Source organism: Lacerta agilis, chromosome 12, assembly GCF_009819535.1.
Source record: "Lacerta agilis isolate rLacAgi1 chromosome 12, rLacAgi1.pri, whole genome shotgun sequence".
In the NCBI taxonomy this organism is placed as follows: domain Eukaryota; kingdom Metazoa; phylum Chordata; class Lepidosauria; order Squamata; family Lacertidae; genus Lacerta; species Lacerta agilis.
In genome coordinates, this window is record NC_046323.1 from 54,010,305 (window position 1) to 54,035,433 (window position 25,129).

The 25,129-nt window shown below is 48.1% G+C and overlaps 1 protein-coding gene across 1 annotated transcript in view; it reads right to left on the minus strand.

Moving 5' to 3' along the window:
* Window positions 1-24,811, minus strand: part of CCM2 (CCM2 scaffold protein) — a 48,265-nt gene extending 23,454 nt beyond the window's left edge. Inside the window, exon 1 of the mRNA XM_033165641.1 lies at window positions 24,664-24,811. Coding sequence (XP_033021532.1) covers window positions 24,664-24,693 — 30 coding nt within the window. The 5' untranslated portion in view covers window positions 24,694-24,811. The remainder of the gene's footprint in view (window positions 1-24,663) is intronic.
* Between the last annotated feature and the right edge of the window lie 318 nt (window positions 24,812-25,129).

The window sequence follows — 25,129 nt, forward strand, 5'->3', positions numbered from 1 at the left end:
AAGCTATGGTTTTCCCAGTAGTAATGTACGGAAGTGAGAGCTGGACCATAAAGAAGGCTGATCGCCGAAGAATTGATGCTTTTGAATTATGGTGCTGGAGGAGACTCTTGAGAGTCCCATGGACTGCAAGAAGATCAAACCTATCCATTCTCAAAGAAATCAGCCCTGAGTGCTCACTAGAAGGACAGATCCTGAAGTTGAGGCTCCAGTACTTTGGCCACCTCATGAGAAGAGAAGACTCCCTAGAAAAGACCCTGATGTTGGGAAAGATGGAGGGCACAAGGAGAAGGGGACGACAGAGGATGAGATGGTTGGACAGTGTTCTCGAAGCTACTAACATGAGTTTGGCCAAACTGCGAGAGGCAGTGAGGGATAGGCGTGCCTGGCGTGCTCTGGTCCATGGGGTCACGAAGAGTCGGACACGACTGAACGACTGAACAACAACAACAACAATTAAAAGACATCACCTTGCCGACAAAGGTCCGTATAAAGCTATGGTTTGCCCAGTAGTAGTGTATGGAAGTGAGAGCTGGACCATAAAGAAGGCTGATTGCCGTAGAATTGATGCTTTTGAATTATGGTGCTGGAGGAGACTCTTGAGAGTCCCATGGACTGCAAGAAGATCAATCCTATCCATTCTCAAAGAAGACTCCCTAGAAAAGACCCTGATGTTGGGAAAGATGGAGGGCACAAGGAGAAGGGGACGACAGAGGATGAGATGGTTGGACAGTGTTCTCGAAGTGACTGGCATGAGTTTGGCCAAACTGCGAGAGGCAGTGAGGGATAGGCGTGCCTGGCGTGCTCTGGTCCATGGGGTCACGAAGAGTCGGACACGACTGAACGACTGAACAACAACAACAAATTAAATAATTCGCTGGCAGAAATTCGAAACAAAAGCTGTGGCGTTTAGGCTAAGAAGATGCGAGGAGCTTCTCGGAAAAAGCTGTCCTCCAATGTCGAGCTCAGTTTCTCCCCTCCAAAACAAACATGCCAGAAGGGTGGGGAAAGCTTCCTTCGGGACTCTGAATAAAGCTGTCTTTTTGCTTCAGGGTTTTGCTTCCTAGAATGCAAAGGGCAGGAGCCGGTTGAGGTTTTCATGCCCCTGCTGGTCTAGTGGGTGGCTCTTTTGCTCCACTCCTGCAACTCTGTGAATCTGAGAGGGAGGTATCTCCTCCTTCCTCTCCCCGACATTTTTTAAAAACATTAAAACGGGGTTGGCTCTCAGGCTTGTTAAGTGCACGCAGTTGCAGGTGTGCTACCTTATTTATCCGATCCCACGCGGGAACCCCTTCCCACAAAATGCCTGGAAGCGCTTTCGCTGCAGAAACGTCAACAATCAGAAACCGTGCCGTATGTAAATCAGTTTCAAACCCAGTACAGATGCAGCCGGTATTTGAGATAACCCTCTTCCAATGCTACAATTCTACAATCTCAACTACCGTATTTTTCGCTCCATAGGGCGCACTGGACCATAGGGCGCACCTTGTTTTTAGAGGAGGAAACAGTCCAACCCCCCTGCCAAGCAGGAAACACCATCAAAGCATTCCTGACAGATGGCTGTCAAGCCTCTGCTTCAAGACCTCCAAAGGAGGAGACTCCACCACACTCCTTGGCAGCAAATCCCACTGTCGAACAGCTCTCACTGTCAGGAAGTTCTTCCTAATGTTTAGGTGGAATCTTCTTTCTTGTAGTTTGAATCCATTGCTCCATGTCCGCTTCTCTGGAGCAACAGAAAACAACCTTTCTCCCTCCTCTATATGACATCCTTTTATATACAGTGGTACCCCGCAAGACGAATGCCTCACACAAAGAAAAACTCGCAAAACGAAAGGGTTTTGCGAGTTTTTAGTTGACTCGCGAGACGAATTCGTCTATGCCTGTTTTTCGCAAGACGAATTCGTCTGGCGAGGTACCACTGTAAGCCGGCACCGGAGCCACGCGGCGCCACATTTTAAGACTTAAAACGCGGCGCCACGCGGCTCCGGCTCTGGTCGGGAGGGGGCCGTGCGATCATGCCCGCCCACCGAAATGTGCTCAGTCGATCCAAAATGGCGGACGCGGACAACACCCCTCCCGACTGGAGCGAAAAGGTAAGCCTTTACAGCACAGACGCGGCACCGCGCGGCTCCAGTGCCGGTCAGGAGGGGGGCGTGGGATCACGCCCGCCCACCGAAGATGGCGGCGCGATCCCACAGCCCCCTTCCTCCCACCCGGAGCCGCGCCGCGTTTTAAGACTGCAGCGAGCGAACAGTAGCGCAGCTGTTCGCTCACTGCAGCCTTAAAATGCGGTGCGGCGTGGCTCCGGTGTCGGTCGGGAGGGGCCCCCGGACTTCCCCCCCCATAGGAACGCATTAATTAAATTTTAATGCGTTCCTATGGGAAACGGTGCCTCACAAGACGAAATTTCTGCAAGACGAAGAGTCTTGCGGAACGAATTAATTTCGTCTTGCGAGGCACCACTGTATTTGAACATGGCTATCATATCACCCCTTAACCTTCTCTTCTCCAGGCTAAACATACCCAGCTCCCTAAGCTGTTGGCATTTGATTGCATACACAATGTTAGAAGATGAGCAATTAAATAGTCCTGAGATGGTATGTTTGATGTTGTTGGGGCCAGTAATGGTGTTGTCCAGGTTTATGTGGCAGCAAAGTTGGCATGTGGGCTTATTGCAGGCTCTGGTACCAGTGTCCATGTTGAGTCCTGTTGTTGTATTATTGTGGGTGAGGAGTTGTTTAAGATCGGGTGGCTGTGTGTAGGCGGTGAAAGGGAGGAAGGCACAGGAATGAAAGGGAGGAAGGCACAGGTTGGCTTCCTCATCCGCCGTTTGTGAGGCTGAAGTTAAGGAGCCCGCTCTGCGTAAGGAGAGAGGCTGATGAAACCACAACACAGGGTGCCTTCTGGCTCATTTGCACGTTTAAAAACAGCACACCCTAAATTGCTTCAGGAAAGCAGGGGGAAACTTCGTGAATCAAAGGAAAAGCTGGCGGAAAATAAAGGAAATGCCATGTTGAAAGGCATGAGAGGGGAAGCCTCCATTTTAGCTCCAATGCAAACCCCTGCACGATGCTGTAATGTGCCTTCAGAGGGGTTTGTCACCTGGTGTCATTGTGAAGTCAGCTGATTGACAGGTTTGTGGCACCACCCACCTGTCAAGACGTGCTTTGCGAGGCACAGGGCTGATACAGATTCGGCCACCGTGGGGGGGGGGGAGGTTCCTCAGCCCCCCATTCGAAAGCTGGCCAAGCCACTACTGAAGAAGCCTGAATCCATGCATACTTTTGGCGCTGTGGTCAAACCACTGGGCCTCTTGGGCTTGCCGATCAGAAGGTTGGCAGTTCGAATCCCCGCGGCGGGGTGAGCTCCCATTGCTCGGTCCCTGCTCCTGCCAACCTAGCAGTTCGAAAGCACCCCAAAAAGTGCAAGTAGATAAATAGGTACCGCTCCGGCGGGAAGGTAAACGGCGTTTCCGTGCGCTGCTCTGGTTTCGCCAGAAGCGGCTTAGTCATGCTGGCCGCATGACCCGGAAAAACTGTCTGCAGACAAACGCCGGCTCCCTCGGTCTGTAAAGCAAGATGAGCGCTGCTACCCCAGAGTCGTCTGTGACTGGAATTAACTGTCAGGGGTCCTTTACCTTTACCTTTTTACAGGGGCGTAGCAAGGGGGGGCTGGAGGGGGGCCACCCCGTGTTCCATAATGGAGGGGGTGACAAATTATCAAGGAACAATTTTTTTTTGAAAATGCCTGCTCCGAAGGTCTTATCTTACTATACTAGGGATTATATAGCTGTATATGAAATTTCATGCATATTGGTTAATATCTTGACCCTCCTCCACCAAAATAGCTGTTCACTTGGCTGTTTCCCTATGTCGTGAAGGCTGAAATTTCAGTTCAGTGGAGCACTTACTGTTCCCAACCCTAACCCTGTGGAAAGCCATCTAATTAGACTTTAATTTGATTTTGGGATGTTTTTAGGAGGTAATTTAATTATACCAATGTTATGTATCTGATGTTAGCCACCCTGAGCCCGACTTCAGCTGGGGAGGGCGGGATATAAATAAAAGTTTTTTATTATTATCATTACTTGTTTCCTTTGTAAGAAAATATGAAATAACGTAAAACCATTTTTGCGGGGGGGGGGGGAGGAAATCAATGGAGATTCGCATACACACCAAACCCACCATCTGACTCCCAGCCTGCGGGGAAAATGCCAGCTTCAGGAGCTGGGTCAGTTTTGCTTGAACATGGGGGGGGGGCAACTCCTTCCTGGCGCACATCAAAAGCAACCTACCCCCTCCTCTCAAGTCCAGATGGTTGCAAGCTTTCATTTTTGTGTTTACATCAGCTTCGTAGGCTTCAGCACCAACGTTCAAGGGAAAAGGAAAGGAATTTTCCTCGAGTGTTATTTTTAGATCTGCCTCGTTTGTTTCAGTCACTGGGGGGGGGGGGGAATCCCTGAACCCTGACTTAGTCCTGCAAGGAGAGCTTCCATCCCCCCCCCCTCCAGATTTATTAGGCCTTTCAGAGGAGAAATGAACCATTCTGTGGATGAGGCAGAAGGTGGAATCTCTGCCACAGAGATTGCTGCTTGAAACGTGATGCAGAACAAACTTTGGACATTTATTCTGTCAACGCCACCAGCCGTCCAAAATAAGGGCTGTGTGTGAGTGTGAGTGTGAATGCACACAAACATTTGCACCATGGCTGTGCACTGGCTCTGCATTAACGCTAATAGGCTTTGGCATACAAAAGAACAGCTTGTTATGAGAATTATAAGGTCTAAGATACAAAATATACGTACCAAACAAAAGCATACATCAGTATATAAACCGCATGTCTGAAACAGTAGAGGAAAAAGTCCTAAAACCCATTTTGTCTCTCCCAAATTGACCTTAAATGTTTCTCTGCAAGGAGGGAGGAAATGAGAAAAACCTCCCCATTGTCTCTTTGCTCACAAATCCTGTCTTAAGGGCAGATTTAAGATATGAAAAGGGCGAGCCTGTGACCTGGACTCAGGAAGTTACAGGTAGGTAGCCGTGTTGGTCTGCCATAGTCAAAACAAAATAAAAAATAAAATAAATTCCTTCTAGTAGCACCTTAGAGACCAACTAAGTTTGTTCTTGGTATGAGCTTTCGTGTGCATGCACACTTCTTCAGATTTATCATCACAAAAGGATGGCCAGGCTGTCCAGGTAAACCCATCAACAGGGACTTGGGTGGTGCTGTGGTCTAAAAACCACAGAGCCTAGGGCTTGCCGATCAGAAGGTCGGCGGTTCGAATCCCCGTGACGGGGTGAGCTCCCGTTGCTCGGTCCCTGCTCCTGCCAACCTAGCAGTTTGAAAGCCCGTCAAAGCACAAGTAGATAAATAGGTACCACTCTGGCGGGAAGGTAAACGGCATTTCCGTGCGCTGCTCTGGTTCGCCAGAAGCGGCTTAGTCCTGCTGGCCACATGACCCGGAAGCTGTACGCCGGCTCCCTTGGTCAGTAAAGCGAGATGAGCGCCGCAACCCCAGAGTCGTTTGAGACTGGACCCAACGGTCAGAGGTCCCTTCACCTTAAACCCAATCAACAGGTTTCGTGCCAGACAGGATTCTGTTGTAGACCGCCCCTTCTCTGATGTATGTATGATGTATTGGGGGGGTGGACTTGGGCTCCAGGGTGGCCAATTCCAAATGTCCAGGGTCCCTCCTGCCTCCTGTGTGTGGGGGAGCACCCTGTTGCAACAGTTAATAAAGATCAGGCTTACTAGACGCTTTGCTTCTCAATATTCTCTGGTTGGCCTCTGTTATTTTCTCCTACCGATAGAGAACCTACAAAAGGACTCTATATGGGCTCTTGGGTACCCCATAAGGGAAAAGGAGCAGTTTTTTCTTATAACAAGCACAAAGCCTGCACCCCTGCTAATTGGCTGGCCGTTGTGCTCCTTGCAGAGCAAACAGAATTACCGTATTTTTTGCTCCATAAGAGGCACTTTTTTCCTCCTAAAAAGTAAGGGGAAGTATCTGTGCGTCTTATGGAGTGAATGCTGGTCCCTGGAGCTGAATTGCCCAGGGGCCAAAAGAGGACCATGCTTTTTATTTTACAAAGAGAAAAGGGGGTGTTGAAAGGACCCCGCTCAGCAGCTGATCAGCAAGAGATCGGGAGAGAGATAAGAGTCCCTGCTCCCTTTCAGCCCTGCCCGCTTGCCCAGGCCTCCATTGTTGAATGTGCTGCAGAGGGAGGTTGTTTGTTTCCCCAGCGACATGTGAATGGCTGATTAGATTATCTGTCTGGAAACTTTAAAAAAGGCTCCCTTTCCTTTAGAAGCTGCAGAAATGTGAGTTGAACCCCAGAAAAATGGGCCTTTTCCTCTTTGCTTTATCTCCTTTGCAAAAGGAGCTGAGCTTTCCCCCCTTTGCAAAAAAAAGCTGCAAAACTTTTAGCCAATCCTCAAAATAACAGGGCTTTTAGACGAGGAAAACCAGAAAAATATTTTTTTTCTTGTTTCCTCCTCTAAAAACGAGGTGCGCCCTATGGAGCAAAAAATACGGTAACTTCCTCCCTAACCACAGTAAAGGCTAGGAAAAAGTCTTCCCGGCACTCTTCCCTTGCGTTACCAGTCAGTTTTGTCTGTTCAAATAGTTTTACCTGCTGCTGTCTTGTTCTGTCTCTTATTTATTCACTTTGTGCTGCACAGCAAACGGCCTTTGCCAACCTGGCAGCTCTCCCAAGGCCATGGGCTGAGACTCCCATCTGCCCCAGCCAGCACTGGGATCAGGGCCCTGGGTCATGGCTTGCACAACCTTAGAAAGCAACAAATTACGTTATCCATTTATAAACCTCAGTATTCTTTGGAGGGTCTAAACCACAGAAAACAAAACACGAAGCACTCTCTGCTAGTCTACCAAGTCTCGGAAAGTTGTTTGCCTGTTCTCTAAGCACACGGACACCTCGTAAATTAGCTGAACCAAGTTTTGCACGGCAATGTTTCTCAAGTTCAAGGTTTTCGTCTATGTTTGGAGACCGTTTTGACTCAAGAGGGCGGACTGAGCCTTTCAAAACTGCGCGGATTTAAAGCCCCGATTTCAAAACTGCACAGAATTTTTTAGCTTCTTGGAATTTCCAAGCAGTACTGGGTACGAGGCTGCTGGCCTCCTGCTCTTCCTCTGAAGAGCTCAGCGTGACATTCACGGATAGGTGTGATAGCTCACAACGATCCTGCAAGGTAGGACAGCCTGCGTGTGAGAGACAAAGGGCCCAAAGTCATCCACTGAGCCTCACAGTCCAAGAGAAGATTCGAACACAGACCTTCCATAATCAAGTCCACAATTCCACACTTTAAGAACAGATGAACCACGCCGGCAATTTTTACCCTGGAATTCCGCATCGATGCTCAGTGTACCCGTTTCTGATTTATGCATAATGTCCAGAATTTTCCACACATTTCAGAACATGCTGGTCTTTGAAAACTGCAAGGCAGATTGCAAAGCAAGAAACCATGCTTGCTTTGTTGTGGTTTTTTTTTTTTTTTAAAAAAAAAAATTGGCCTTCTGTTCTTCCCCCATTTATCTGCTCCATCCATTTGCTGCGAGTTGTCACAGAAGCAGGTGTCAGCCATCTGAGTTAAGGCGCTGTTTATAATAATATATATATCTCGTGACAAGCAATGGAAAAGGAGCCTGGAATTTTTATGTGGGGGGGGGGAGGTCTGGGAGTACACAGCATGGAATAGAGATTTTACAGTCTAGCCACACTATCGTTCTGAAGAGGTAGGGGAGCTTCCAAATTCCTCACCGCTCCCCTTGTATTGCAACCCAGGTGGGTGGGGCTTGCTGGCAGGCCCCGCCTACTTTTGGAAAGAGCCCCGCCCACTCTGGCAGGAGCCTCAGGGAACGCCACCCTTCTCCATCGCTAGGACCAACAGGCCTCATTTACCCATCCACTGCCGCAGAGCAGATTTCCACGCTTAAGCCAAGGGCTCTTGGGGAATTGCTAAATTAATTTCAAGACCCATACAGGGCTATTGAGAAGATACATGCCATCAGGCTCAGCTGTAAGCTTGTCCCCGGAGGATTTCTTTATGGCAGGGTGGATAAAAATCAATGATTTTTTTAAAAATATCATATTTTTTTTATTTAAATCGGATTTTTTTTAAATAAAATGCTTTTTGAGTTAAATATATTACCATCCAAAAGTTATTCAATCATGAAATAAAGATTAGTTTTTTAATTATGTAGAATAAGGCTGTATATGTTTAATTTTTTTGGTAAATAAATTCCATTAATCCATTCACAATGTCATTTATGCTCTTCCGGAGGTTTTTGTAAGATTTTTGGGCAGTTTCTATGCCTACAAGATATTATCACAGATGCTTGGTTTACTTTTGCAGTTCTCAAAACTGAATTTGACTCAGCAGAGATCACATGCCTCTTCTTCACAGCAAAAATGTTATAACATGAACAGAGTTGACAAAAAGACCTTAATCCTATTGTTCTACAAACCTATGAATACAGAATCAACACCTTCAGTACTAAATTTCAAGAAGTTCAGTGAATAGAATAGAAACAATATTTTTCTGATTGTTTGGAGTGGAATGGATCTAATAAATCTATTTAAATTGCTGTTATTAAGGTAATGATTATTTTTCTCCTTCCTAAGTACAACAGAAAAGTTGTCCAAATATGAATGATTAACCTATTAAACTGGGGATAAAAAAAACTAATATGAAAAGTTGTTATTCTAAAAATCTTCATCTACTTGCATATTAAAGTTATACCAGCAAGAATTAGTCTTTATGTGATTTAAATCAAGCCTTACTGACTAGTGATTTAAATCGTGATTTAAATCAGTTTGATTTAAATCAAATCCACCCTGATTTATGGTTTGGGCAACAGCTTGGAAGTACAAAGGCATGGCTTTTAAGCGATGTGCTCCACTCGGAGGGAATATGGAACAGGAACACCCAGCGGATACAGAGCTGTTCCTACTTCCCAGGACTGCACCTCATTGCTTCTCTTCAAGACCTACTGCATGATCGATCCCCTGAGCATATCTACTATTTACTCTGAAGCAAGGGAGCTTGCTCCCTATTAAGAATTCATGGGTGATAAACTGAGTAACTGGGTGATCCACGCAGTTCTCCCAAATCAGCCTTCTGCCTCCACCTCCAGGCGTTTTGCATTACAACCCCCAGTATCATACAGCAGAGCTTACTAGGGCTGATGGGAGCTGTAGTCCAAAAAAACAAAACAAAACAAAAAAAACCACAGAGCAGGGTTTTCCAAACTTGGCCCTCCAGCTGTTGCTGGACTACAACTCCCATCATCCCTACCTAGCAGGACCTAGAGGGAGCCAGGCCAGAGAAGGCCATCCTATGTCTATTAACTGCTTTATTGGCAAAGAAAATCTCAAGTTGTCCAGTTCAAGCCTGAAAGTGGACGGCCAAGAAGACATGCTGCGCCATTCAGACATGCCCAATTTGCTCTCGCTTGACCCGGGGTTCTTGCGCTATCCCACGCATCTTGGCACCAGAGCTTGAGAGATGCTCTGATCATGCCACTCTGGTCTGTGCTCAGCAAACCGTCTTAATCAGGGGTCGGCAACCTCTGGCCCATGGGCCGGATGCAGCCCACGAAGACCGTTTTACCGGCCCATGAGCCGCCCGCTTGGAAAGTCCCCTGCACACGGTGCAGGGACTCGCTGAGTGGTGCCGGAAATGGCACCTGCGCAGATACCAGAAACCGCATCTGTGCATGTCCAGACGCCGAAAATTGCTTCTGCACAGGCGCGATTTTCAGCATCTGGGCATGAGCAGAAGCGATTTCTGGCGACGCGGACATGCGCAGGCGCGATTTCCGGCATCGTGCTGCGCATGTCCGGCTCACGGACGATCTCCGTGGGATTGATCCAGCCCATGGCCAGTAAACCTTGCCGACCCCTGGTCTTAACGTTAAAAAGGAAAGAGCAGGCAATCTGTTTTGAGGATGGAGATCAGCACAGCAAGGCCCGTCACACCTTACAGGTGCTGCAACACACAACCATTGTGATTGTGGGATGGCGAAGCGGGGGAAACTGTGATAGCCAGCAACAGCCACCCCCCATTGCAGCCGTTCTGGATTAAGCGGCTGGTCAAGGGTGTATTTTTATCCACCTATTTCTGCGCGTTTCGGAGCAAAAATGGAAACGAAGCAGCTGCAAATGGATAGTGCAAATGGCCAGCTGAAGCCATTTAAAGACATGTGCTGCCCTTTGGCATTTCATCAAATCCAGCTGTTGCCCAGGCAAGACTCATCCGGAAGGGAGCATCACTTTTTGGACTGGAGGGGGGGGGGAAGTTCCAGAATTCCAGGAACATGGCCCAGCTGCCCAATTTTCCGCCAGGACTGCCTCCAAGTCAAAGGCAGAACAGTGGAGGTTCTCCAGGAAACAAACTGTGTTGCCTGGAGCCTTCGCCAACTCGGTGCTCCCCAGCTGCTCTGGAAAACAATTCCCATCTGTGCAGCCTGGGGCTGATGGGACTTTTAACACAGAACAGCTAGACGGCACCAGGCTGAGATGGCTGGGCCCGACAGGTTAACAATACAATTTGCATTAAGGCAGCAAACATCTGAAAGGAATATTCTCCACTCTCAATGCCATTTCCCCGGCTGGCGCAACCGAAGCCCTGCTTACCCACAGTTCATAGTATCCTAGATTTGGAAGAGACCCCAAGGGCCATCCAGTCCAACCCCCTGCCAAGCAGGAAACACCATCAAAGCATTCCTGACAGATGGCTGTCAAGCCTCCGCTTCAAGACCTCCAAAGAAGGAGACTCCACCACACTCCTTGGCAGCAAATTCCACTGTCCAACAGCTCTCACTGTCAGGAAGTTCTTCCTAATGTTTAGGTGGAATCTTCTTTCTTGTAGTTGGAATCCATTGCCCCGTGTCCGCTTCTCTGGAGAAGCAGAAAACAACCTTTCACCCTCCTCTAGATGACATCCTTTGATATATTTGAACATGGCTATCATATCACCCCTTAACCATCTCTTCTCCAGGCTAAACATACCCAGCTCCCTAAGCCGTTCCTCATAAGGCATCGTTTCCAGGCCTTTGACCATTTTGGTTGCTTGTCAGTATCCTTCTTGAACTGTGGTGCCCAGAACTGGACACAGTATTCCAGGTGAGGTCTGACCAGAGCGGAATACAGTGGTACTATCACTTCCCTTGATCTAGATGCTATACTCCTATTGATGCAGCCCAGAATTGCATTGGCTTTTTTAGCTGCTGCATCACACTGTTGACTCATGTCAAGTTTATGGTCTACCAAGACTCCTAGATCCTTTTCACATGTACTGCTCTCAAGCCAGGTGTCACCCATCCTGTATTTGTGCCTTTCAATTTTTTTGCTCCAGTTGCTGGAGTGTTGTAAGAATTAAGACCCTGCTGCATCAGGCCAATGACCAGGTAGGAGTCTAGTCCTCATTGAGTAGAGGGCTAATTTAAATATGGACATAGGTAAAGGTAAAGGGACCCCTGACTGTTAGGTCCAGTCGTGAACGACTCTAGGGTTGCGGCGCTCATCTCGCTTTATTGGCCGAGGGAGCCGGCATACAGCTTCCAGGTCATGTGGCCAGCATGACGAAGCCGCTTCTGGTGAACCAGAGCAGCGCACGGAAACGCCGTTTACCTTCCCGCCAGAGATGTACCTATTTATCTACTTTGCACTTTGCCGTGCTTTCGAACTGCTAGGTTGGCAGGAGCAGGGACCGAGCAACGGGAGCTCACCCCATCGCGGGGATTCAAACCGCCAACCGTCTGATCGGCAAGCCCTAGGCTCAGTGGTTTAACCCACAGTGCCACCCGCGTCCCAAATAGGGACATAGGAAGCTGCATTCTCCTTCATGGATCACTGCCTTGTCGTGGTGAAGGGTCTTGAATAACTCAGAGAAGCTATGAGCTATGCCGTGCAGGGCCACCCAAAACTGACAGGCCATAGTGGAGAGTTTTGACTAAACGTGATCCACCTGGAGCAGGAACCGGCACGCCACTCCAGTATCCCTTGCCAAGAAACCTCCATGGACAAAAACAACAGGCATATAAAAGTTATGACGCTGGAAGGTGAGCCCCTCAGGTCGGAAGGCGTCCAACATGCTACTGAGGAAGAGCGGAGGAGAAGTACAAGTAGATTCAGAGCTGATGAAGTGGCTGGGCCGAAGAATGGATACTTTTGAATTATGGTGCTGGAAGGAGACTCTTGAGTGTCCCATGGACTGCAAGAAGATCAAACCTATCCATTCTGAAGGAAATGAGCCCTGAGTGTTCCCTGGAAGGACAGATCCTGAAGCTGAAGCCCCTATACTTTGGCCACCTCAGGGGAAGAGAAGACTCCCTGGAAAAGACCCTGATGTTGGGAAAGATGGAGGGCACAAGGAGAAGGGGACGACAGAGGATGAGATGGTTGGACAATGTTCTCGAATGCCTGCGGAATTTTGAGAGAACGGCTTATGTTCGGTATTGAATCATAGAATCCTAGAGTTGGAAGAGACCCCAAGGGCCATCCAGTCCAACCCCCTGCCAAGCAGGAAACACCATCAAAGCATTCCTGACAGATGGCTGTCAAGCCTCCGCTTAAAGACCTCCAAAAAAGGAGACTCCACCACACTCCTTGGCAGCAAATTCCACTCTTTCTCTCTCCCCCCCCCCGAATTTTAAAGGTGCGGCTTATATTTGGGTGTGGCTTATATTTGGGTCAATACGGTAATTCAGAAGGACAGGGTTTGGTGGCTTGGCAGACCTGCAGATACCCAGAGATGCTACAGGACACGCAGAAAACAAAGCGCTGGAATAAAGCGCTGGCGAGGCCACAAAACTCAGCCAAGCACAGATGATTAAAAACATGTCCGAAGTGTGACTTAAAAGATCCTGGAACTGAACTGCGCCTAGAGCCCGAATGACAAGAAAAGCAGCCAGCCTGTTTAGGATTACTTTGTCTGCACCGTCACTAAGTGAAGTGTCTCGGGCCGGCTCTGCTGCCACCTTCTGAAATCGCAGTGGCTGGAGATTTCTGCGGCGGAAAAGGCTCCACTAAAAATAGCTCGTTTCCCACAGTTATGTCCCAGGCGGGAGGGTGGGGAACGAACGGGATTCCAAGCTTTTCATGTGCAGTTAAACGGGGATGAGCTCAGAGGCTGTTGCTTCTTGCGATGAGGATCCTGGAATGAAGTGAGCATACACACAGAAACACACGTTTCGGTTCTCAATCTTGCCCTGTGTGCTGTTAACACGATCAAAGAGAACGTTGCTTTTTTAAACAAGTAGCAGAGAGCGGTGATTTCATGTATACTTGGGAGGAGGCTCTCCCGAGAAGGCGAGACTTGCTTCGGAAGTGTTTTGGGATCCGTGTCACTGGCAGTTCAGTTCTATTCATTTACATTTCCGAGCACAATTCAAAGCGTTGGCGCTGACCTTGAAAGCCCTAAACGGCCTCAGCCCCGTGTAACTGAAGGAGCATCTCCACCCCCATCATTCAGCCCGGACACCGAGGTCCAGCTCCGAGGGCCTTCTGGCAGTTCCCTCCCTATGAGAAGTGAGGTTACAGGGAACCAGGCAGAGGGCCTTCTCGGTGGTGGCACCCGCCCCGTGGAACGCTCTCCCATCAAAAGTCAAGGAAATAAACAACTACAGTGGTGCCCCACTAGACGAAAATAATTCGTTCTGCGAATATTTTCGTCTAGCGGTTTTTTCGTCTAGCGAAGCGGCAATGTAAACCGCGGTTTTCGCTAGACAGGAAAAAAACGAAAAAAATTCGTCTTGCGAGGCAGCCCCATAGACTTTTTCGTCTATGCCTTCGTCTAGCGAGTTTTTCGTCTAGCGAGGCATTCGTCTAGCGGGGCACCACTGTATCTGACATTTAGAAGACATCTTAGGGAAGTTTTTAATGTTTGATGTTTTATTCTGTTTTTAATATTCTGTTGGGAGCCGCCCAGAGTGGCTGGGAAACACAGCCAGATGGGGCGGGGTATAAATAATAAATTTACTACTATTATTATTATAATGCAGTCTTTCTGATGCAGAGCTCAAGGAAGCGTGCCAGAATTCTCCCCTGCTCCCTTTCCCAATCCCTACAATGATCCTGAGAGGTAGGCTAGGCCGAGAAACGGAGACAGGCCCAAGGTCATCAGGAATTCTGTGGCAGAAAAACCGGCTCTCCCCGGCCCTGGCTGACGCTTTAACCACGACTAGAACTCACAGTGTTTTACCAAGATGGATTGAGGGGGTTGAAGAATCACCCTTTGATCGAGAGGCAAAGGCCCTCAAGGCAAGGACAGATATTCTGCTGGAGGAAATGAGATAAGGCCACGCGGGTTTAAAAGACCGCCACTCCTGTCTTTTTCGCCAAGCAGCTCAAGGTGGAGTATGTGGTTGTCCCCTTCTTCATTTAATACCCCCAACAACCCTGCGAGGTAGGTTAGCCTGAGAGGCAGTGACCGGCCGAAGATCATTCTGCGAGCTTCACAGCTGAGTAGGGATTTGAACTCAGGTCTCCCAGGTTCTAATCTGAAACTCCAACCCAGGCATGTCCAAAGTCTGTTTAGGGGTCTTAATCCGGCCCACTGGTTGGTTTAATCTGGCCCCGTTTATTTCCCGGGGTAAAATCCTAAGAAAACCCTCAACAACTCCAATCCTAAAAAAAGGTCCACAACTTTGGTCGGCCCTCGCGGTCCTTCACTTCATCGAATCTGGCCCTCTGTGAAAAAGGTTTGGACATCACTGCAGCCTAACCGCTATTCTATTTATTGTGCTTGTGCAGCCCAGCGGGGTGTGTGTGATAAAGGACTTTAAAAATTCAGAGTCAGTAATTAGTTCTACGGCCATCTCCGTACGAGATGTTTTATAAGCAAGTTGTTCTCTTCCACCCACTCAAAAAAAGAAAAAAAGATTCAGGGCCCAATTTCTCTTCCAGAATGAAAACTGAACTAAAATTAGCTGCAAATATTAATTAGAACACGACTCTTGGGAAGGGGCCCAAAGAACATTTGTGAGCAAGTCAGGCTGAAACGAAGGCCATTGCCATCCTTTCATGGTGTTTCATTCATGTGTAATAACTGCCCCCTAAACTATTTCCATTTAACATTATACAGCATTCTTTCTGCAAAAATCCTGGGTCAGATAAACCGCTCCCATGTCAGTTGCTTTGCAAACCAGTTCGGTTGTGTACTCACAAACACAAACCCCAGAAATACACACAGAGTCGCAGGCCAGCCTCCCCGAGTATTTATTTTTTTCCAGAAGGATGGGAAAATGCCACCACGGCACCTTATTTTCCGATAATTGCAACCACCTTCTGGAGGAAAATGCACCAATCCCTCCATAAAGTCCCTATCTAACCACAGCGCAGTTGAACAGGAAGCAAACAGGAAGGGCGGAAAGCCAAAAGCTTCCATCAGCTCGACCCGGCCCTGGAAGGAGTTACTTTAGGAGATCTGAAAGCACCAGTCTTGCGGCCATGCTGAAATCCCCAGGGGCAGGAATCAGGGGGTTCTCCAGTTCAGGAATCGCATGCCAAGAGGAGAGTGCCCGGCCTTACGTCAGGCTGACGACACAAATTGCTGAGCCAGTCTCATACTTTGACATCTAAGGAAGGTATATTTCCTTTCTATCTCGTCTATCGGGTATTTGGCTAACTGAACAATCTGCGGCCTTTAAAACTGTGCATGGCGGTAGTGGGTAATGGTTTCATTTGTTTGTTCCTATGTTATATATATGAAGCAGAGACATCACCTTGCCGACAAAGGTCCGTATAGTTCAAGGTATGGTTTTCCCAGTAGTGATGTATGGAAGTGAGAGCTGGACCATAAAGAAGACTGATCACCGAAGAATGGATGCTTCTGAACTATGGTGCTAGAGGAGACTCTTGAGAGTCCCATGGACTGCAAGAAGATCCAACCTATCCATTCTGAAGGAAATCAGCCCTGAGTGCTCACTGGAAGGACAGATCCTGTAGCTGAGGCTCCAATACTTTGGTTACCTCATGAGAAGAGAAGACTCCCTGGAAAAGACCCTGATGTTGGGAAAGATGGAGGGCACAAGGAGAAGGGGACGACAGAGGATGAGATGGTGGGACAGTGTTCTCGAAGCAACTGGCATGAGTCTGACCAAACTGCGGGAGGCAGTGGAAGGCAGGAGTGCCTGGCGTGCTCTGGTCCATGGGGTTACAAAGAGTCGGACACGACTAAACAACAACAAATGTTATATATTTTGGGGTTTTTCTATTGTAAACAGTCCTGTGGTCCTCGAATGAAGGGCGGTATAGAAATTTTTAACAACAACAACAACTTGTGGGTTTCAATGCTATAGAAATAAAGAACTTGGGCCATCAAAACACTCATTCATAAGATTCCAGCTGATGTCCCTATTTTGTGGTGGCGAACCTTGGCACTCCAGATGTTTTGGAACTACAACTCCCATCATCCCTAGCTAACGGGACCAGTGGTCAGGGATGATGGGAGTTGTAGTCCCAAAACACCTGGAGTGCCAAAGTTCACCACCACTGTTATGTGATTCCTTCCAAATTGTTCAAACCTTTACATGTACTTTGCCAGGAATCCGTTCCCCCACCCCAGCTCCCTCCGTCAAAACCCACCAAACCAGCCATCGCGTTTGCCATTCAATTGCACACATCAGATCAGGAGAGCATGGCCCATCCAGTCCAGCTTCCTGTTCCACAGTGGCCAACCAGATGCCCGTGGGGCAAACTGGCAAGCAAGACCTGAGCACAAGAGCCAAATTCTCCCCTCCTGAGGTTTCCAAAAAACTGGGATCCAGAAGCATTGCTGCTTCCAGCTGTGGAGGCAGAGCAGAGCCTCAACAGCCCTCTCCCCCTCCATGAATTTCCCGAATCCTCTTTTCAAGTCATCCATGTTGGTGCCCATCACTGTCTCCTGGGGGAGCAAGATCCATAGTTCAGCTCTGCCCTACCAGCTTTCTTGCGTCTGTCCTGAATCTTCCCACATTCAGCTTCTTTGGGTGCCCACCAGTGTTAGAAACTGGGGTAGAGAAAGCTAGGAGCCAAATGGCTTCTGGGAACTGGGTTGCGAGCACCAAAACAGAATGTCTGGTCGCCAAAGGGTGTGTTTGCCAGCAGCATTTTTAATTCATTATTTTGATCAGCACGAATTAATATGCAATACACATTGTTAACATCACATTTTTTGCAGAAATTGTTAATACGTGGGTTTAATTTGGTGTTGACAATAAAAATATTGGTACCAGACTTCAGTTTTCAAAACGCTCTTCTCTTTATTGTTAAACTTCTTAACGTATTGCCTATCCTTAATATACACAGCTGACACTCGAAAAATTAGAATATGTTGGAAAGGTTCGTTTTTTTCAGTAATTCAACTTAAAAGGTGAAACTAATATATGAGATAGACTCATGACATGCAAAGCGAGATATGCCAAGCCTTTATTTGATATAATTGTGATGATTATGGCATACAGCTGATGAGAACCCCAAATTAACAATTTCAACTTTGGGGTTTTCATCAGCTGCACGCCATAATCATCACAATTATAACAAACAAAGGCTTGACGTATCTCGCTTTGCATGCCATGAGTCTATCTCATATATTAAACTCCAGTAGCTAATGAAAACAATTGCTTACATAAATGGACTTTTCCACGATATTCTAATTTTTCGAGTTTCACCTGTATAATGCATTGCGGCAATCCAGCCTAGAGGCAATCCAGCAGACGACAGAAGTTAGACTATCCCTGTGCAGATAGGGGCTCAGCTGGGCCACGGAAATTAGAAGCCCCAGGGTGGTATCCCTCCGGATTCTTAAGGATTATGGTGGATTCTTTCATGGAGGGGGAGTGTGCAGGAAAGTCTCTCGCTCAGTGCTACAGATTTAGCACACTCAATTTAATAAACCAGCAACTGTTGCGACTAGAGGTGCTGAGCTCATTCCAAGCCCTCCCAGATGCCAGGCTGAATTTTCTGCATTCTGCTGGCCCGGGGTTCTCATTTCCTTTGCTTCCTTCTGGCTCCCTCGCTATTTCAGCTTGCTTTTGCATGTACAGTAGATCTCCACCCACCTTCTCCATTTCCTTCAAGCGCCTGAGGTGAGCCGTCAGAGCTGCCTACTCCATCCCCATGTAATCAACAAAAAGAAATATGCCTTGGTACTTTGCGGGATTTTTATTTTTGGGAGCAGGGGGGGGTATGGTTGCTTTGTTTGAAACTAAAACTGCTAACTGCTTGAAATCCACACACACCCACACACCCCGAGGCCTTAAAAATTCAGGTAGTTCAACACCTCCAATGTCCAAAATAGCCTCACCATGGGGTTCGCCAACCTGGGAAGGTAGGAGAAGGAAAACTCAGATCCTAAACGACCGCTGCCTCGCAGATATACCCATTTGTCAGAAATAATAATAATAATAATAATAATAATAATAATAATTTATTTGTACCCCGCCCATCTGGCTGGGTCTCCCCAGCCACTCTGGGCGGCTTCCATCAAATATTAAAATACATTTAAAACATCACAGTATTATCTTCTTTCTGAGTGAAAGAAGAAAGAAGATATTTGATATGATTTGATACAAGAGGTAATATGTTGTGTTATGAAGCTGTATTATTAATTATTATGAAGTAATATTTGGAATAGATTTGATAAGATAAGAAGTGATAGATTATTTTGGAGTAAAAATTAGATTTTAAGAAGTATGTTTAGTTTTGATTTTTGAATGATTTAATTTTAGAGATGAGAAGTTATTAAAGTAAAATTAGAATTGGAACCAAAGGAGAGAAAGCGGGGGAAGTCACCGAGTAATGATTCGAACAAGAAAAGTTTTTTTTTTGTGCAAACAAGAAAAAGAATTATTGGTGTGATTTGTTTTATTATGTTTAATTGTGGGGTTTGTGTTTGTGTTTGTGTTGATGTATGTGTTATGTGTTATGTTGTTCTTTGTTTTGTAAAAACCAATAAACTCTTTATAAAAAAAAAAAAATCACAGTTTTAAAACTTCCCTAAACAGGGCTGCCTTCAGGTATTTTCTGAATGTCAGGTAGTTGTTTATTCCCTTGACCTCTGATGGGAGGGCGTTCCACAGGGCGGGCGCCACTACCGAGAAGGCCCTCTGCCTGGTTCCCTGTAGTTTTGCTTCTCGCAGTGAGGGAACCGACAGAAGGCCCTCGGAGCTGGATCTCAGTGTCCAGGCTGAATGATGGGAGTGGAGACGCTCCTTTGGGAGGAAACCCTGAGAAGCAATCTGTACCTGTGTGATGGCCTGGGACTCGGGCTGGGACTCAGAACCTGAGGCTCAGTCCGCATCGGATCCTCTGCCGCAGGCATCAGTTGAACCTAGTCTGGGGCCTGATCCTGAAAAGCCTCAGTCTGCTCAGGTTCCCCTGCAACAAGCACCAGCTGGGCCGAGTCAGGGGCCTGAGCCTGTCCTGGCTCCAGGTACCGAGGATACCTCATTGCAGTCAGAGGCTGAGGCGGCCCCTGGGTCTAGTAACCCTCCGGCGTCTCCTGAGCTGCAGAGACTAAGGGCTGAGAGAAGGAAGGAACTGAGTACTCGCAGGAGGAGCGCTATCCTTCAGGCGAGGCAGGGTGGTGAGTCATCGGGGGATCAGGACCGGCCATTACCTCTGCAGAGATAAAAGGGCGGTCAGATCCCGCCCCAGGTTGCGGGAGCAACATTGCTGCTTGCCAGATCCGGCCTGTGTTCTTGTCCCTTTCCTCGCCTAGTTTCCTGCCCTGCACCCTGCCTCATCGGACGGACCCCTCATTGACTCCTTAGACTTCGGACCGCACCCAGACCTCGCCTCTTGGATTACCCTTGGACCAGCACAACCTGCTGCCCTGCAGGACACATTCGAGAGAAGAAAAGACTTGGGAGCAAACACTACACAACTCTGGAGTGGAGTCCCTAAGACAGGTGGGATGGCAGCTTTTACGTCTCCTTCCGGCAACTCCTGCAGCCAAGCTGGCGCCCAACATCTTGCTCTGCTTTCCTTTGGACCACATCAGTGGGGCAGAGGGAGGGTCTTGCTGTCTGAGCAACCCAGGACCTCCAGACACACTGCCCAGGCTTGCGCCCCGGGGAGGTGGCTTCGGTGCCACAAGCACAGCAAAAACAACGTGGGAAGCAGCAGTTCTACAGCCAGAGCAGACGCTGCAACCTTCCAACAGTTGGACTTCGCAGCCAAAGGCGCACTCCTCCATTGTCTCCCGAGAAAGACAGCTAGCTGGCGGGAAGGTAAACGGCGTTTCCGTACACTGCTCTGGTTCACCAGAAGCAGCTTAGTCATGCTGGCCACATGACCCGGAAGCTGTACGCCAGCTCCCTCGGCCAGTAAAGCGAGATGAGCGCTGCAACCCCAGAGTCATCCACGGCTGGACCTAATGGTCAGGGGTCCCTTTACCTTTACCCCCTCCCTTTCAATCACCCCATGACTTGAGCAACTTCCAGCCTGCAGTCGCAAGTCTGCCTAAATAAACCAGACCCTACTGAGCAGTGGCACTCCCTATTCTTTGTCCCCATATTCTATCGCTACTTACCCGGTATGTTTTCTGGGAGGTGCCTTTCCAACATTTTGCTAAAGCAGGGATGGGGAACTTTCAGCCCAAGGGTTTTTTAAAAAAATAACTTCTATGGGCAACTTTTGGAAGCACAAATGGGAAAAGCCAAGAGATAAGACTATAGCCTTTGCACTACATTCCAGCCATGCAAGAGTGTAGCCCAGGGGTCCCCAAACTAAGGCCTGTGGGCCGGATGCGGCCCAATCGCCTTCTAAATCCGGCCCACAGAGATCTGGGAATCAGCGTGTTTTTACATGAGTAGAATGTGTCCTTTTATTTAAAATGCATCTCTGGGTTATTTGTGTGGCATAGGAATTCGTTCATCCCGCCTCCAAAAATATATATAGTCCGGCCCCCCACAAGGTCTGAGGGACAGTGGACCGGCCCCCTGCTGAAAAAGTTTGCTGACCTCTGGGTCTAGCCCCATGTACACATCCCTCTCCATATAAGCAAGCAAAAGGCTTTGTCAAGGACACATTCCAGCTAGGCAAATGCACTCGAGGATGGTGCAAGGCAGGAGGTGGGGCTGGGTAATATGAGTCATGGGTTTGGGAGAGGCCCACAAGCTGGACAGAGGAGCTAGGAGAGAGCCACTAAATTCAGAAACATGCCGAGGAGCTCTGAACAAGAAAGCAGGAGCACATAGATGGAACACACAGGCATATCTCATGCACCTGTAATTGCCAGGGTAGACCAAAAATTTTCCTGAATACCCAGAAGTCAGCCTGATCTGAGTAACAGATGGAATTTATTGCAAATGAAGATAGAGCCCCAACACAACCAGTAACTCTATTCCGAGACTACGATTCCCATTAAGTTATCCAGAGGGGGTTTCTTTAAGAAAATGAAATGTTGCTTGACTAACACAAATTGTTCTTAAGTGACCTAGGGTTCAGGGCTGAGGTGGCCAAGTTTGCTGAAGGCACAGGATTATTTGGGATAGGGGGGAAAACAAAATAGGATAATGAAGAGCAAGCAATAAAATAGCAAATGTGATTCTCTGCAAGCAGGTATAGACTGATGCCTATTAGGACAAATAAATACACAATCCTCACTTCTGGTGGGGTCCAAGCTGGCAGCGGCTGATCAGCAAAGGTATCTGGGGACAGCGCAATGAAAACGTCATCTAGCTGTGAAAGAGGGTGAACTTTGTGCCAGGCATCATTAGGAGAGGGACTGAAAGCCAAAGTGTCAAATTCTTTGGGCTTTTATATAACTCTGTGATGCAATTGCGCCAGAAATACTGCGTACCACTTCAGGACACCACCCTTCAAAATAGAAATATATTGCCGAGTTGATAAGGATGAAGGAAATGGCAACTGTCACAATGATTCGGGCAAGAGAGGGGAGAGAAGTATCTCCCCGCCCCCCACCCAATATCCCTGCTTCATATAATTCTAGAAACTGAGCGTTGGGAAATGCTGGAAAGACTAAGGTACTGTAAAGACTTCTTCACAATCACATACCGTATATACTCGAGTATAAGTCAACCCAAATATAAGCCGAGGCACCTAATTTCCCTACAAAAATGTGGGAAAGCTTATTGACTCAAGTATAAGCCGGTTCACCTTTGCCACTGTGGTAGAGGAGGAACGAGCAGCCCAAAGCAGCCATTTGGGCTGCTCCTTCCTCTTCCTCCTTTGCTGCTGTGGAGCTCACCCCGTCGCAGGGTTTCGAACCGCCATTCTTCTGATCAGCAAGCCCTAGGGCTCTGTGGTTTAACTCACAGCGCAATGTTCCCTTGTGTTATACAGAGAAGGCTGGGATCCTGTCCTGTTTAAGCAGGAGCCAGGGAAAGTGAGCACCTGTGGGGTTTTAATACTTCCTTAACTGATAGGCTTTCTGCCTTCTGGGGTCTAAAGTTTGCATTTATGTGAGCAGTTCAGGAATGGAACAATCTGCCTGGGGAGAGTAAAGAACTGCCGTTTTTGTATGCTTCTTAAGGAATGGTTGACTTGTGTATAAGCCGAGGGCAGCTTTTAAAGCACAAAAAGTGTGCTGAAAAACTAGGCTTATACTCAAGTATATATGGTACCTTCGGCTATGGAATTTGCTTCCACAAGGATAGCCGCCAGGCTGAACAGCTTTTAAATGGGATTTGATAAATTCATGGCAAACAGTACAAGCCACAGTGGCAGTGTCCTAAATGCAGATTCAGAGGCGCCAGGTCTCTAAAGACCAGTATCTGGGGAACAACAAAAGAGAGCTACAGCCCTCATGTCCTGATTATGACCTTCCTACAGTAAACTGGGTCCGTATAGTCAAAGCTATGGTTTTCCCAGTAGTAATGTACGGAAGTGAGAGCTGGACCATCAAGAAGGCTGATCGCCGAAGAATTGATGCTTTTGAATTATGGTGCTGGAGGAGACTCTTGAGAGTCCCATGGACTGCAAGAAGATCAAACCTATCCATCCTTAAAGAAATCAGCCCTGAGTGCTCACTGGAAGGACAGATCCTGAAGTTGAGGCTCCAGTACTTTGGCCACCTCATGAGAAGAGAAGACTCCCTGGAAAAGACCCTGATGTTGGGAAAGATGGAGGGCACAAGGAGAAGGGGACGACAAAGGATGAGATGGTTGGACAGTATTCTCAAAGCTACTAACATGAGTTTGGCCAAACTACGAGAGGCAGTGAAGGATAGGGGTTCCTGGCGTGCTCTGGTCCATGGGGTCACGAAGAGTCGGACACGACTGAACAACAACAACAACAGTAAACTGGTTCAGCCTCGTGGGACTAGGCAGACCTTCAGTCTGATCCAGAAACTAGGAACTCTCTCCTAAAGTCCTTAACTCATTCAATACATTAGTACAGAGCAGGCTGCTAAAGGAGCAAAGGAATTCATCGCACAGGAAGCAAAAAACAAAATATTCAACAACTGATGAGGCTGGCCTGGCACAGATCTTCTCCCCCACCCCCCACCCCACTGCCAAATATTACCTGGTGACAGCAGAATCACAAGACCTCCCCAAGGCAAAGATTTCACAAGCCTTTTAGGTTTGACAGTACTCCCTCCACCCCAATACTTGCCACCTAGGAAATACTGAGAGAGGGTGGGATGGAGAGGAAGACCTGCAAATGTAAAACTCTCTGGCAATTGGCAGGGGAGGGGGCAAGGAGCAGAAGGGTATCACGATTCATATCATCTAAATATTTCAAACATTTTTTTTCTCCCCATCCAATTATTTCTCCCCATCCAATTTCAAACATTTTTTTCTCCCCATCCAATTATTGCCAGCTATGAAATATTTGAAGTGGGTGGGGTGGAAAAGAGTCCTGCAAATTTAGAAGTATTTGACAATTGGGAGGGGGGCAGGGAGTAGAAAAAACATTAAACCTGATATGATGTAAACGTTTTAAAGATGCCAACCAGGAGCTCCCCACGCCTTCTTTATTATTGGCATATGTGAAATGCGAGGTGTGGGGAGGAGGGGAATCCTGAGGATCTACCTCTGATAAAACTGAGGAGAGAGAGAAAAAACAGAAGCAGGGCTGCAATTTGATCACGTTTTATTTCATTAAAGGGGAAAAAAATCTCTCCCCACACAGACACCTGCCAAGTTCTTACCAGTTGTGCAACAACACCCCCAACTCCAATTCTTATTTGGGGTGATCTGGTTTAACAACAACAAAAAGGTGGGGGCACCAGTACTTAAATTTGCTATTGTTTTATTAAAGCATCTCCACACACACACACACCCAATTCCTATGGGTTGTGTGAACACCCCCCCAACTCCAATTCTTATTTGGGGTGATCTGGTTCTCAAAAGGAAAAGTGGGGATAACAGGACTTCAATTTGATCTTGTTTCATTTAATTAAAGCATCTGCACCCCGCAATTCTTATGGGTTGTGTGAACCCCCCCCCAACTCCAATTCCTATGGGGGGATATTCTGGTAAAAAAGGGGGGCAACAGGACTTCAATCAGATCTTGTTTTATTTAATTAAAGCCTCCCCACCCCAATTTTTTATAGGTTGTGTGAATATTCCCAGCTCCAATTCTTAGGGGGGGGGAATAAGCCCCCCCAGGTGTTCTGCCCCTCCCCCACCCTGGCCCCGCCCTCCTCCAAGCCCCGCCCCCTCTCCCCCGGGCGCCCCCGCCCTCCTCGCCTCACCTTCTTGCCCCTCTTGCCTTCCTCCTCCATGTCTCAGGCGGGGCCCGGAGGCATCTCCCCGCCCGGGCCGCGCGCTCCCTTCACTGCGCCGCCATCGCCGCACCCGGAAGAGCAGGAGCCTCAAGCCGAGCGAAAGGGGCCGGGGCCGCCTCCGCCGCGGCAACAACTTTTCAATCCTGCCGCCATCTTGGGCGTCGGCGTTCCCGGCGTGCCCCGCGCGAGCGCTCGCCCTTCATTCAGGCCTCGCCGAGAGGCGCCCAACGGCTCGGCGCGGGAGGACTGACGTCAGTCCTCCGGGAAGGGGGAGCGGAAAGAGAGAGAGAGAGAGGGAGGCAGGCTCGGTTGCCCAAAGAGATAGGGGGGAAATGTATGAGTTCCGCTCTGCCCTCAGTTCCGGTTCTAATGTGGGTGGTTAAGGACGGTGGAAGAAAGCAGGAGTAGCTGTCAATGAAACGTCTGTTCCTGA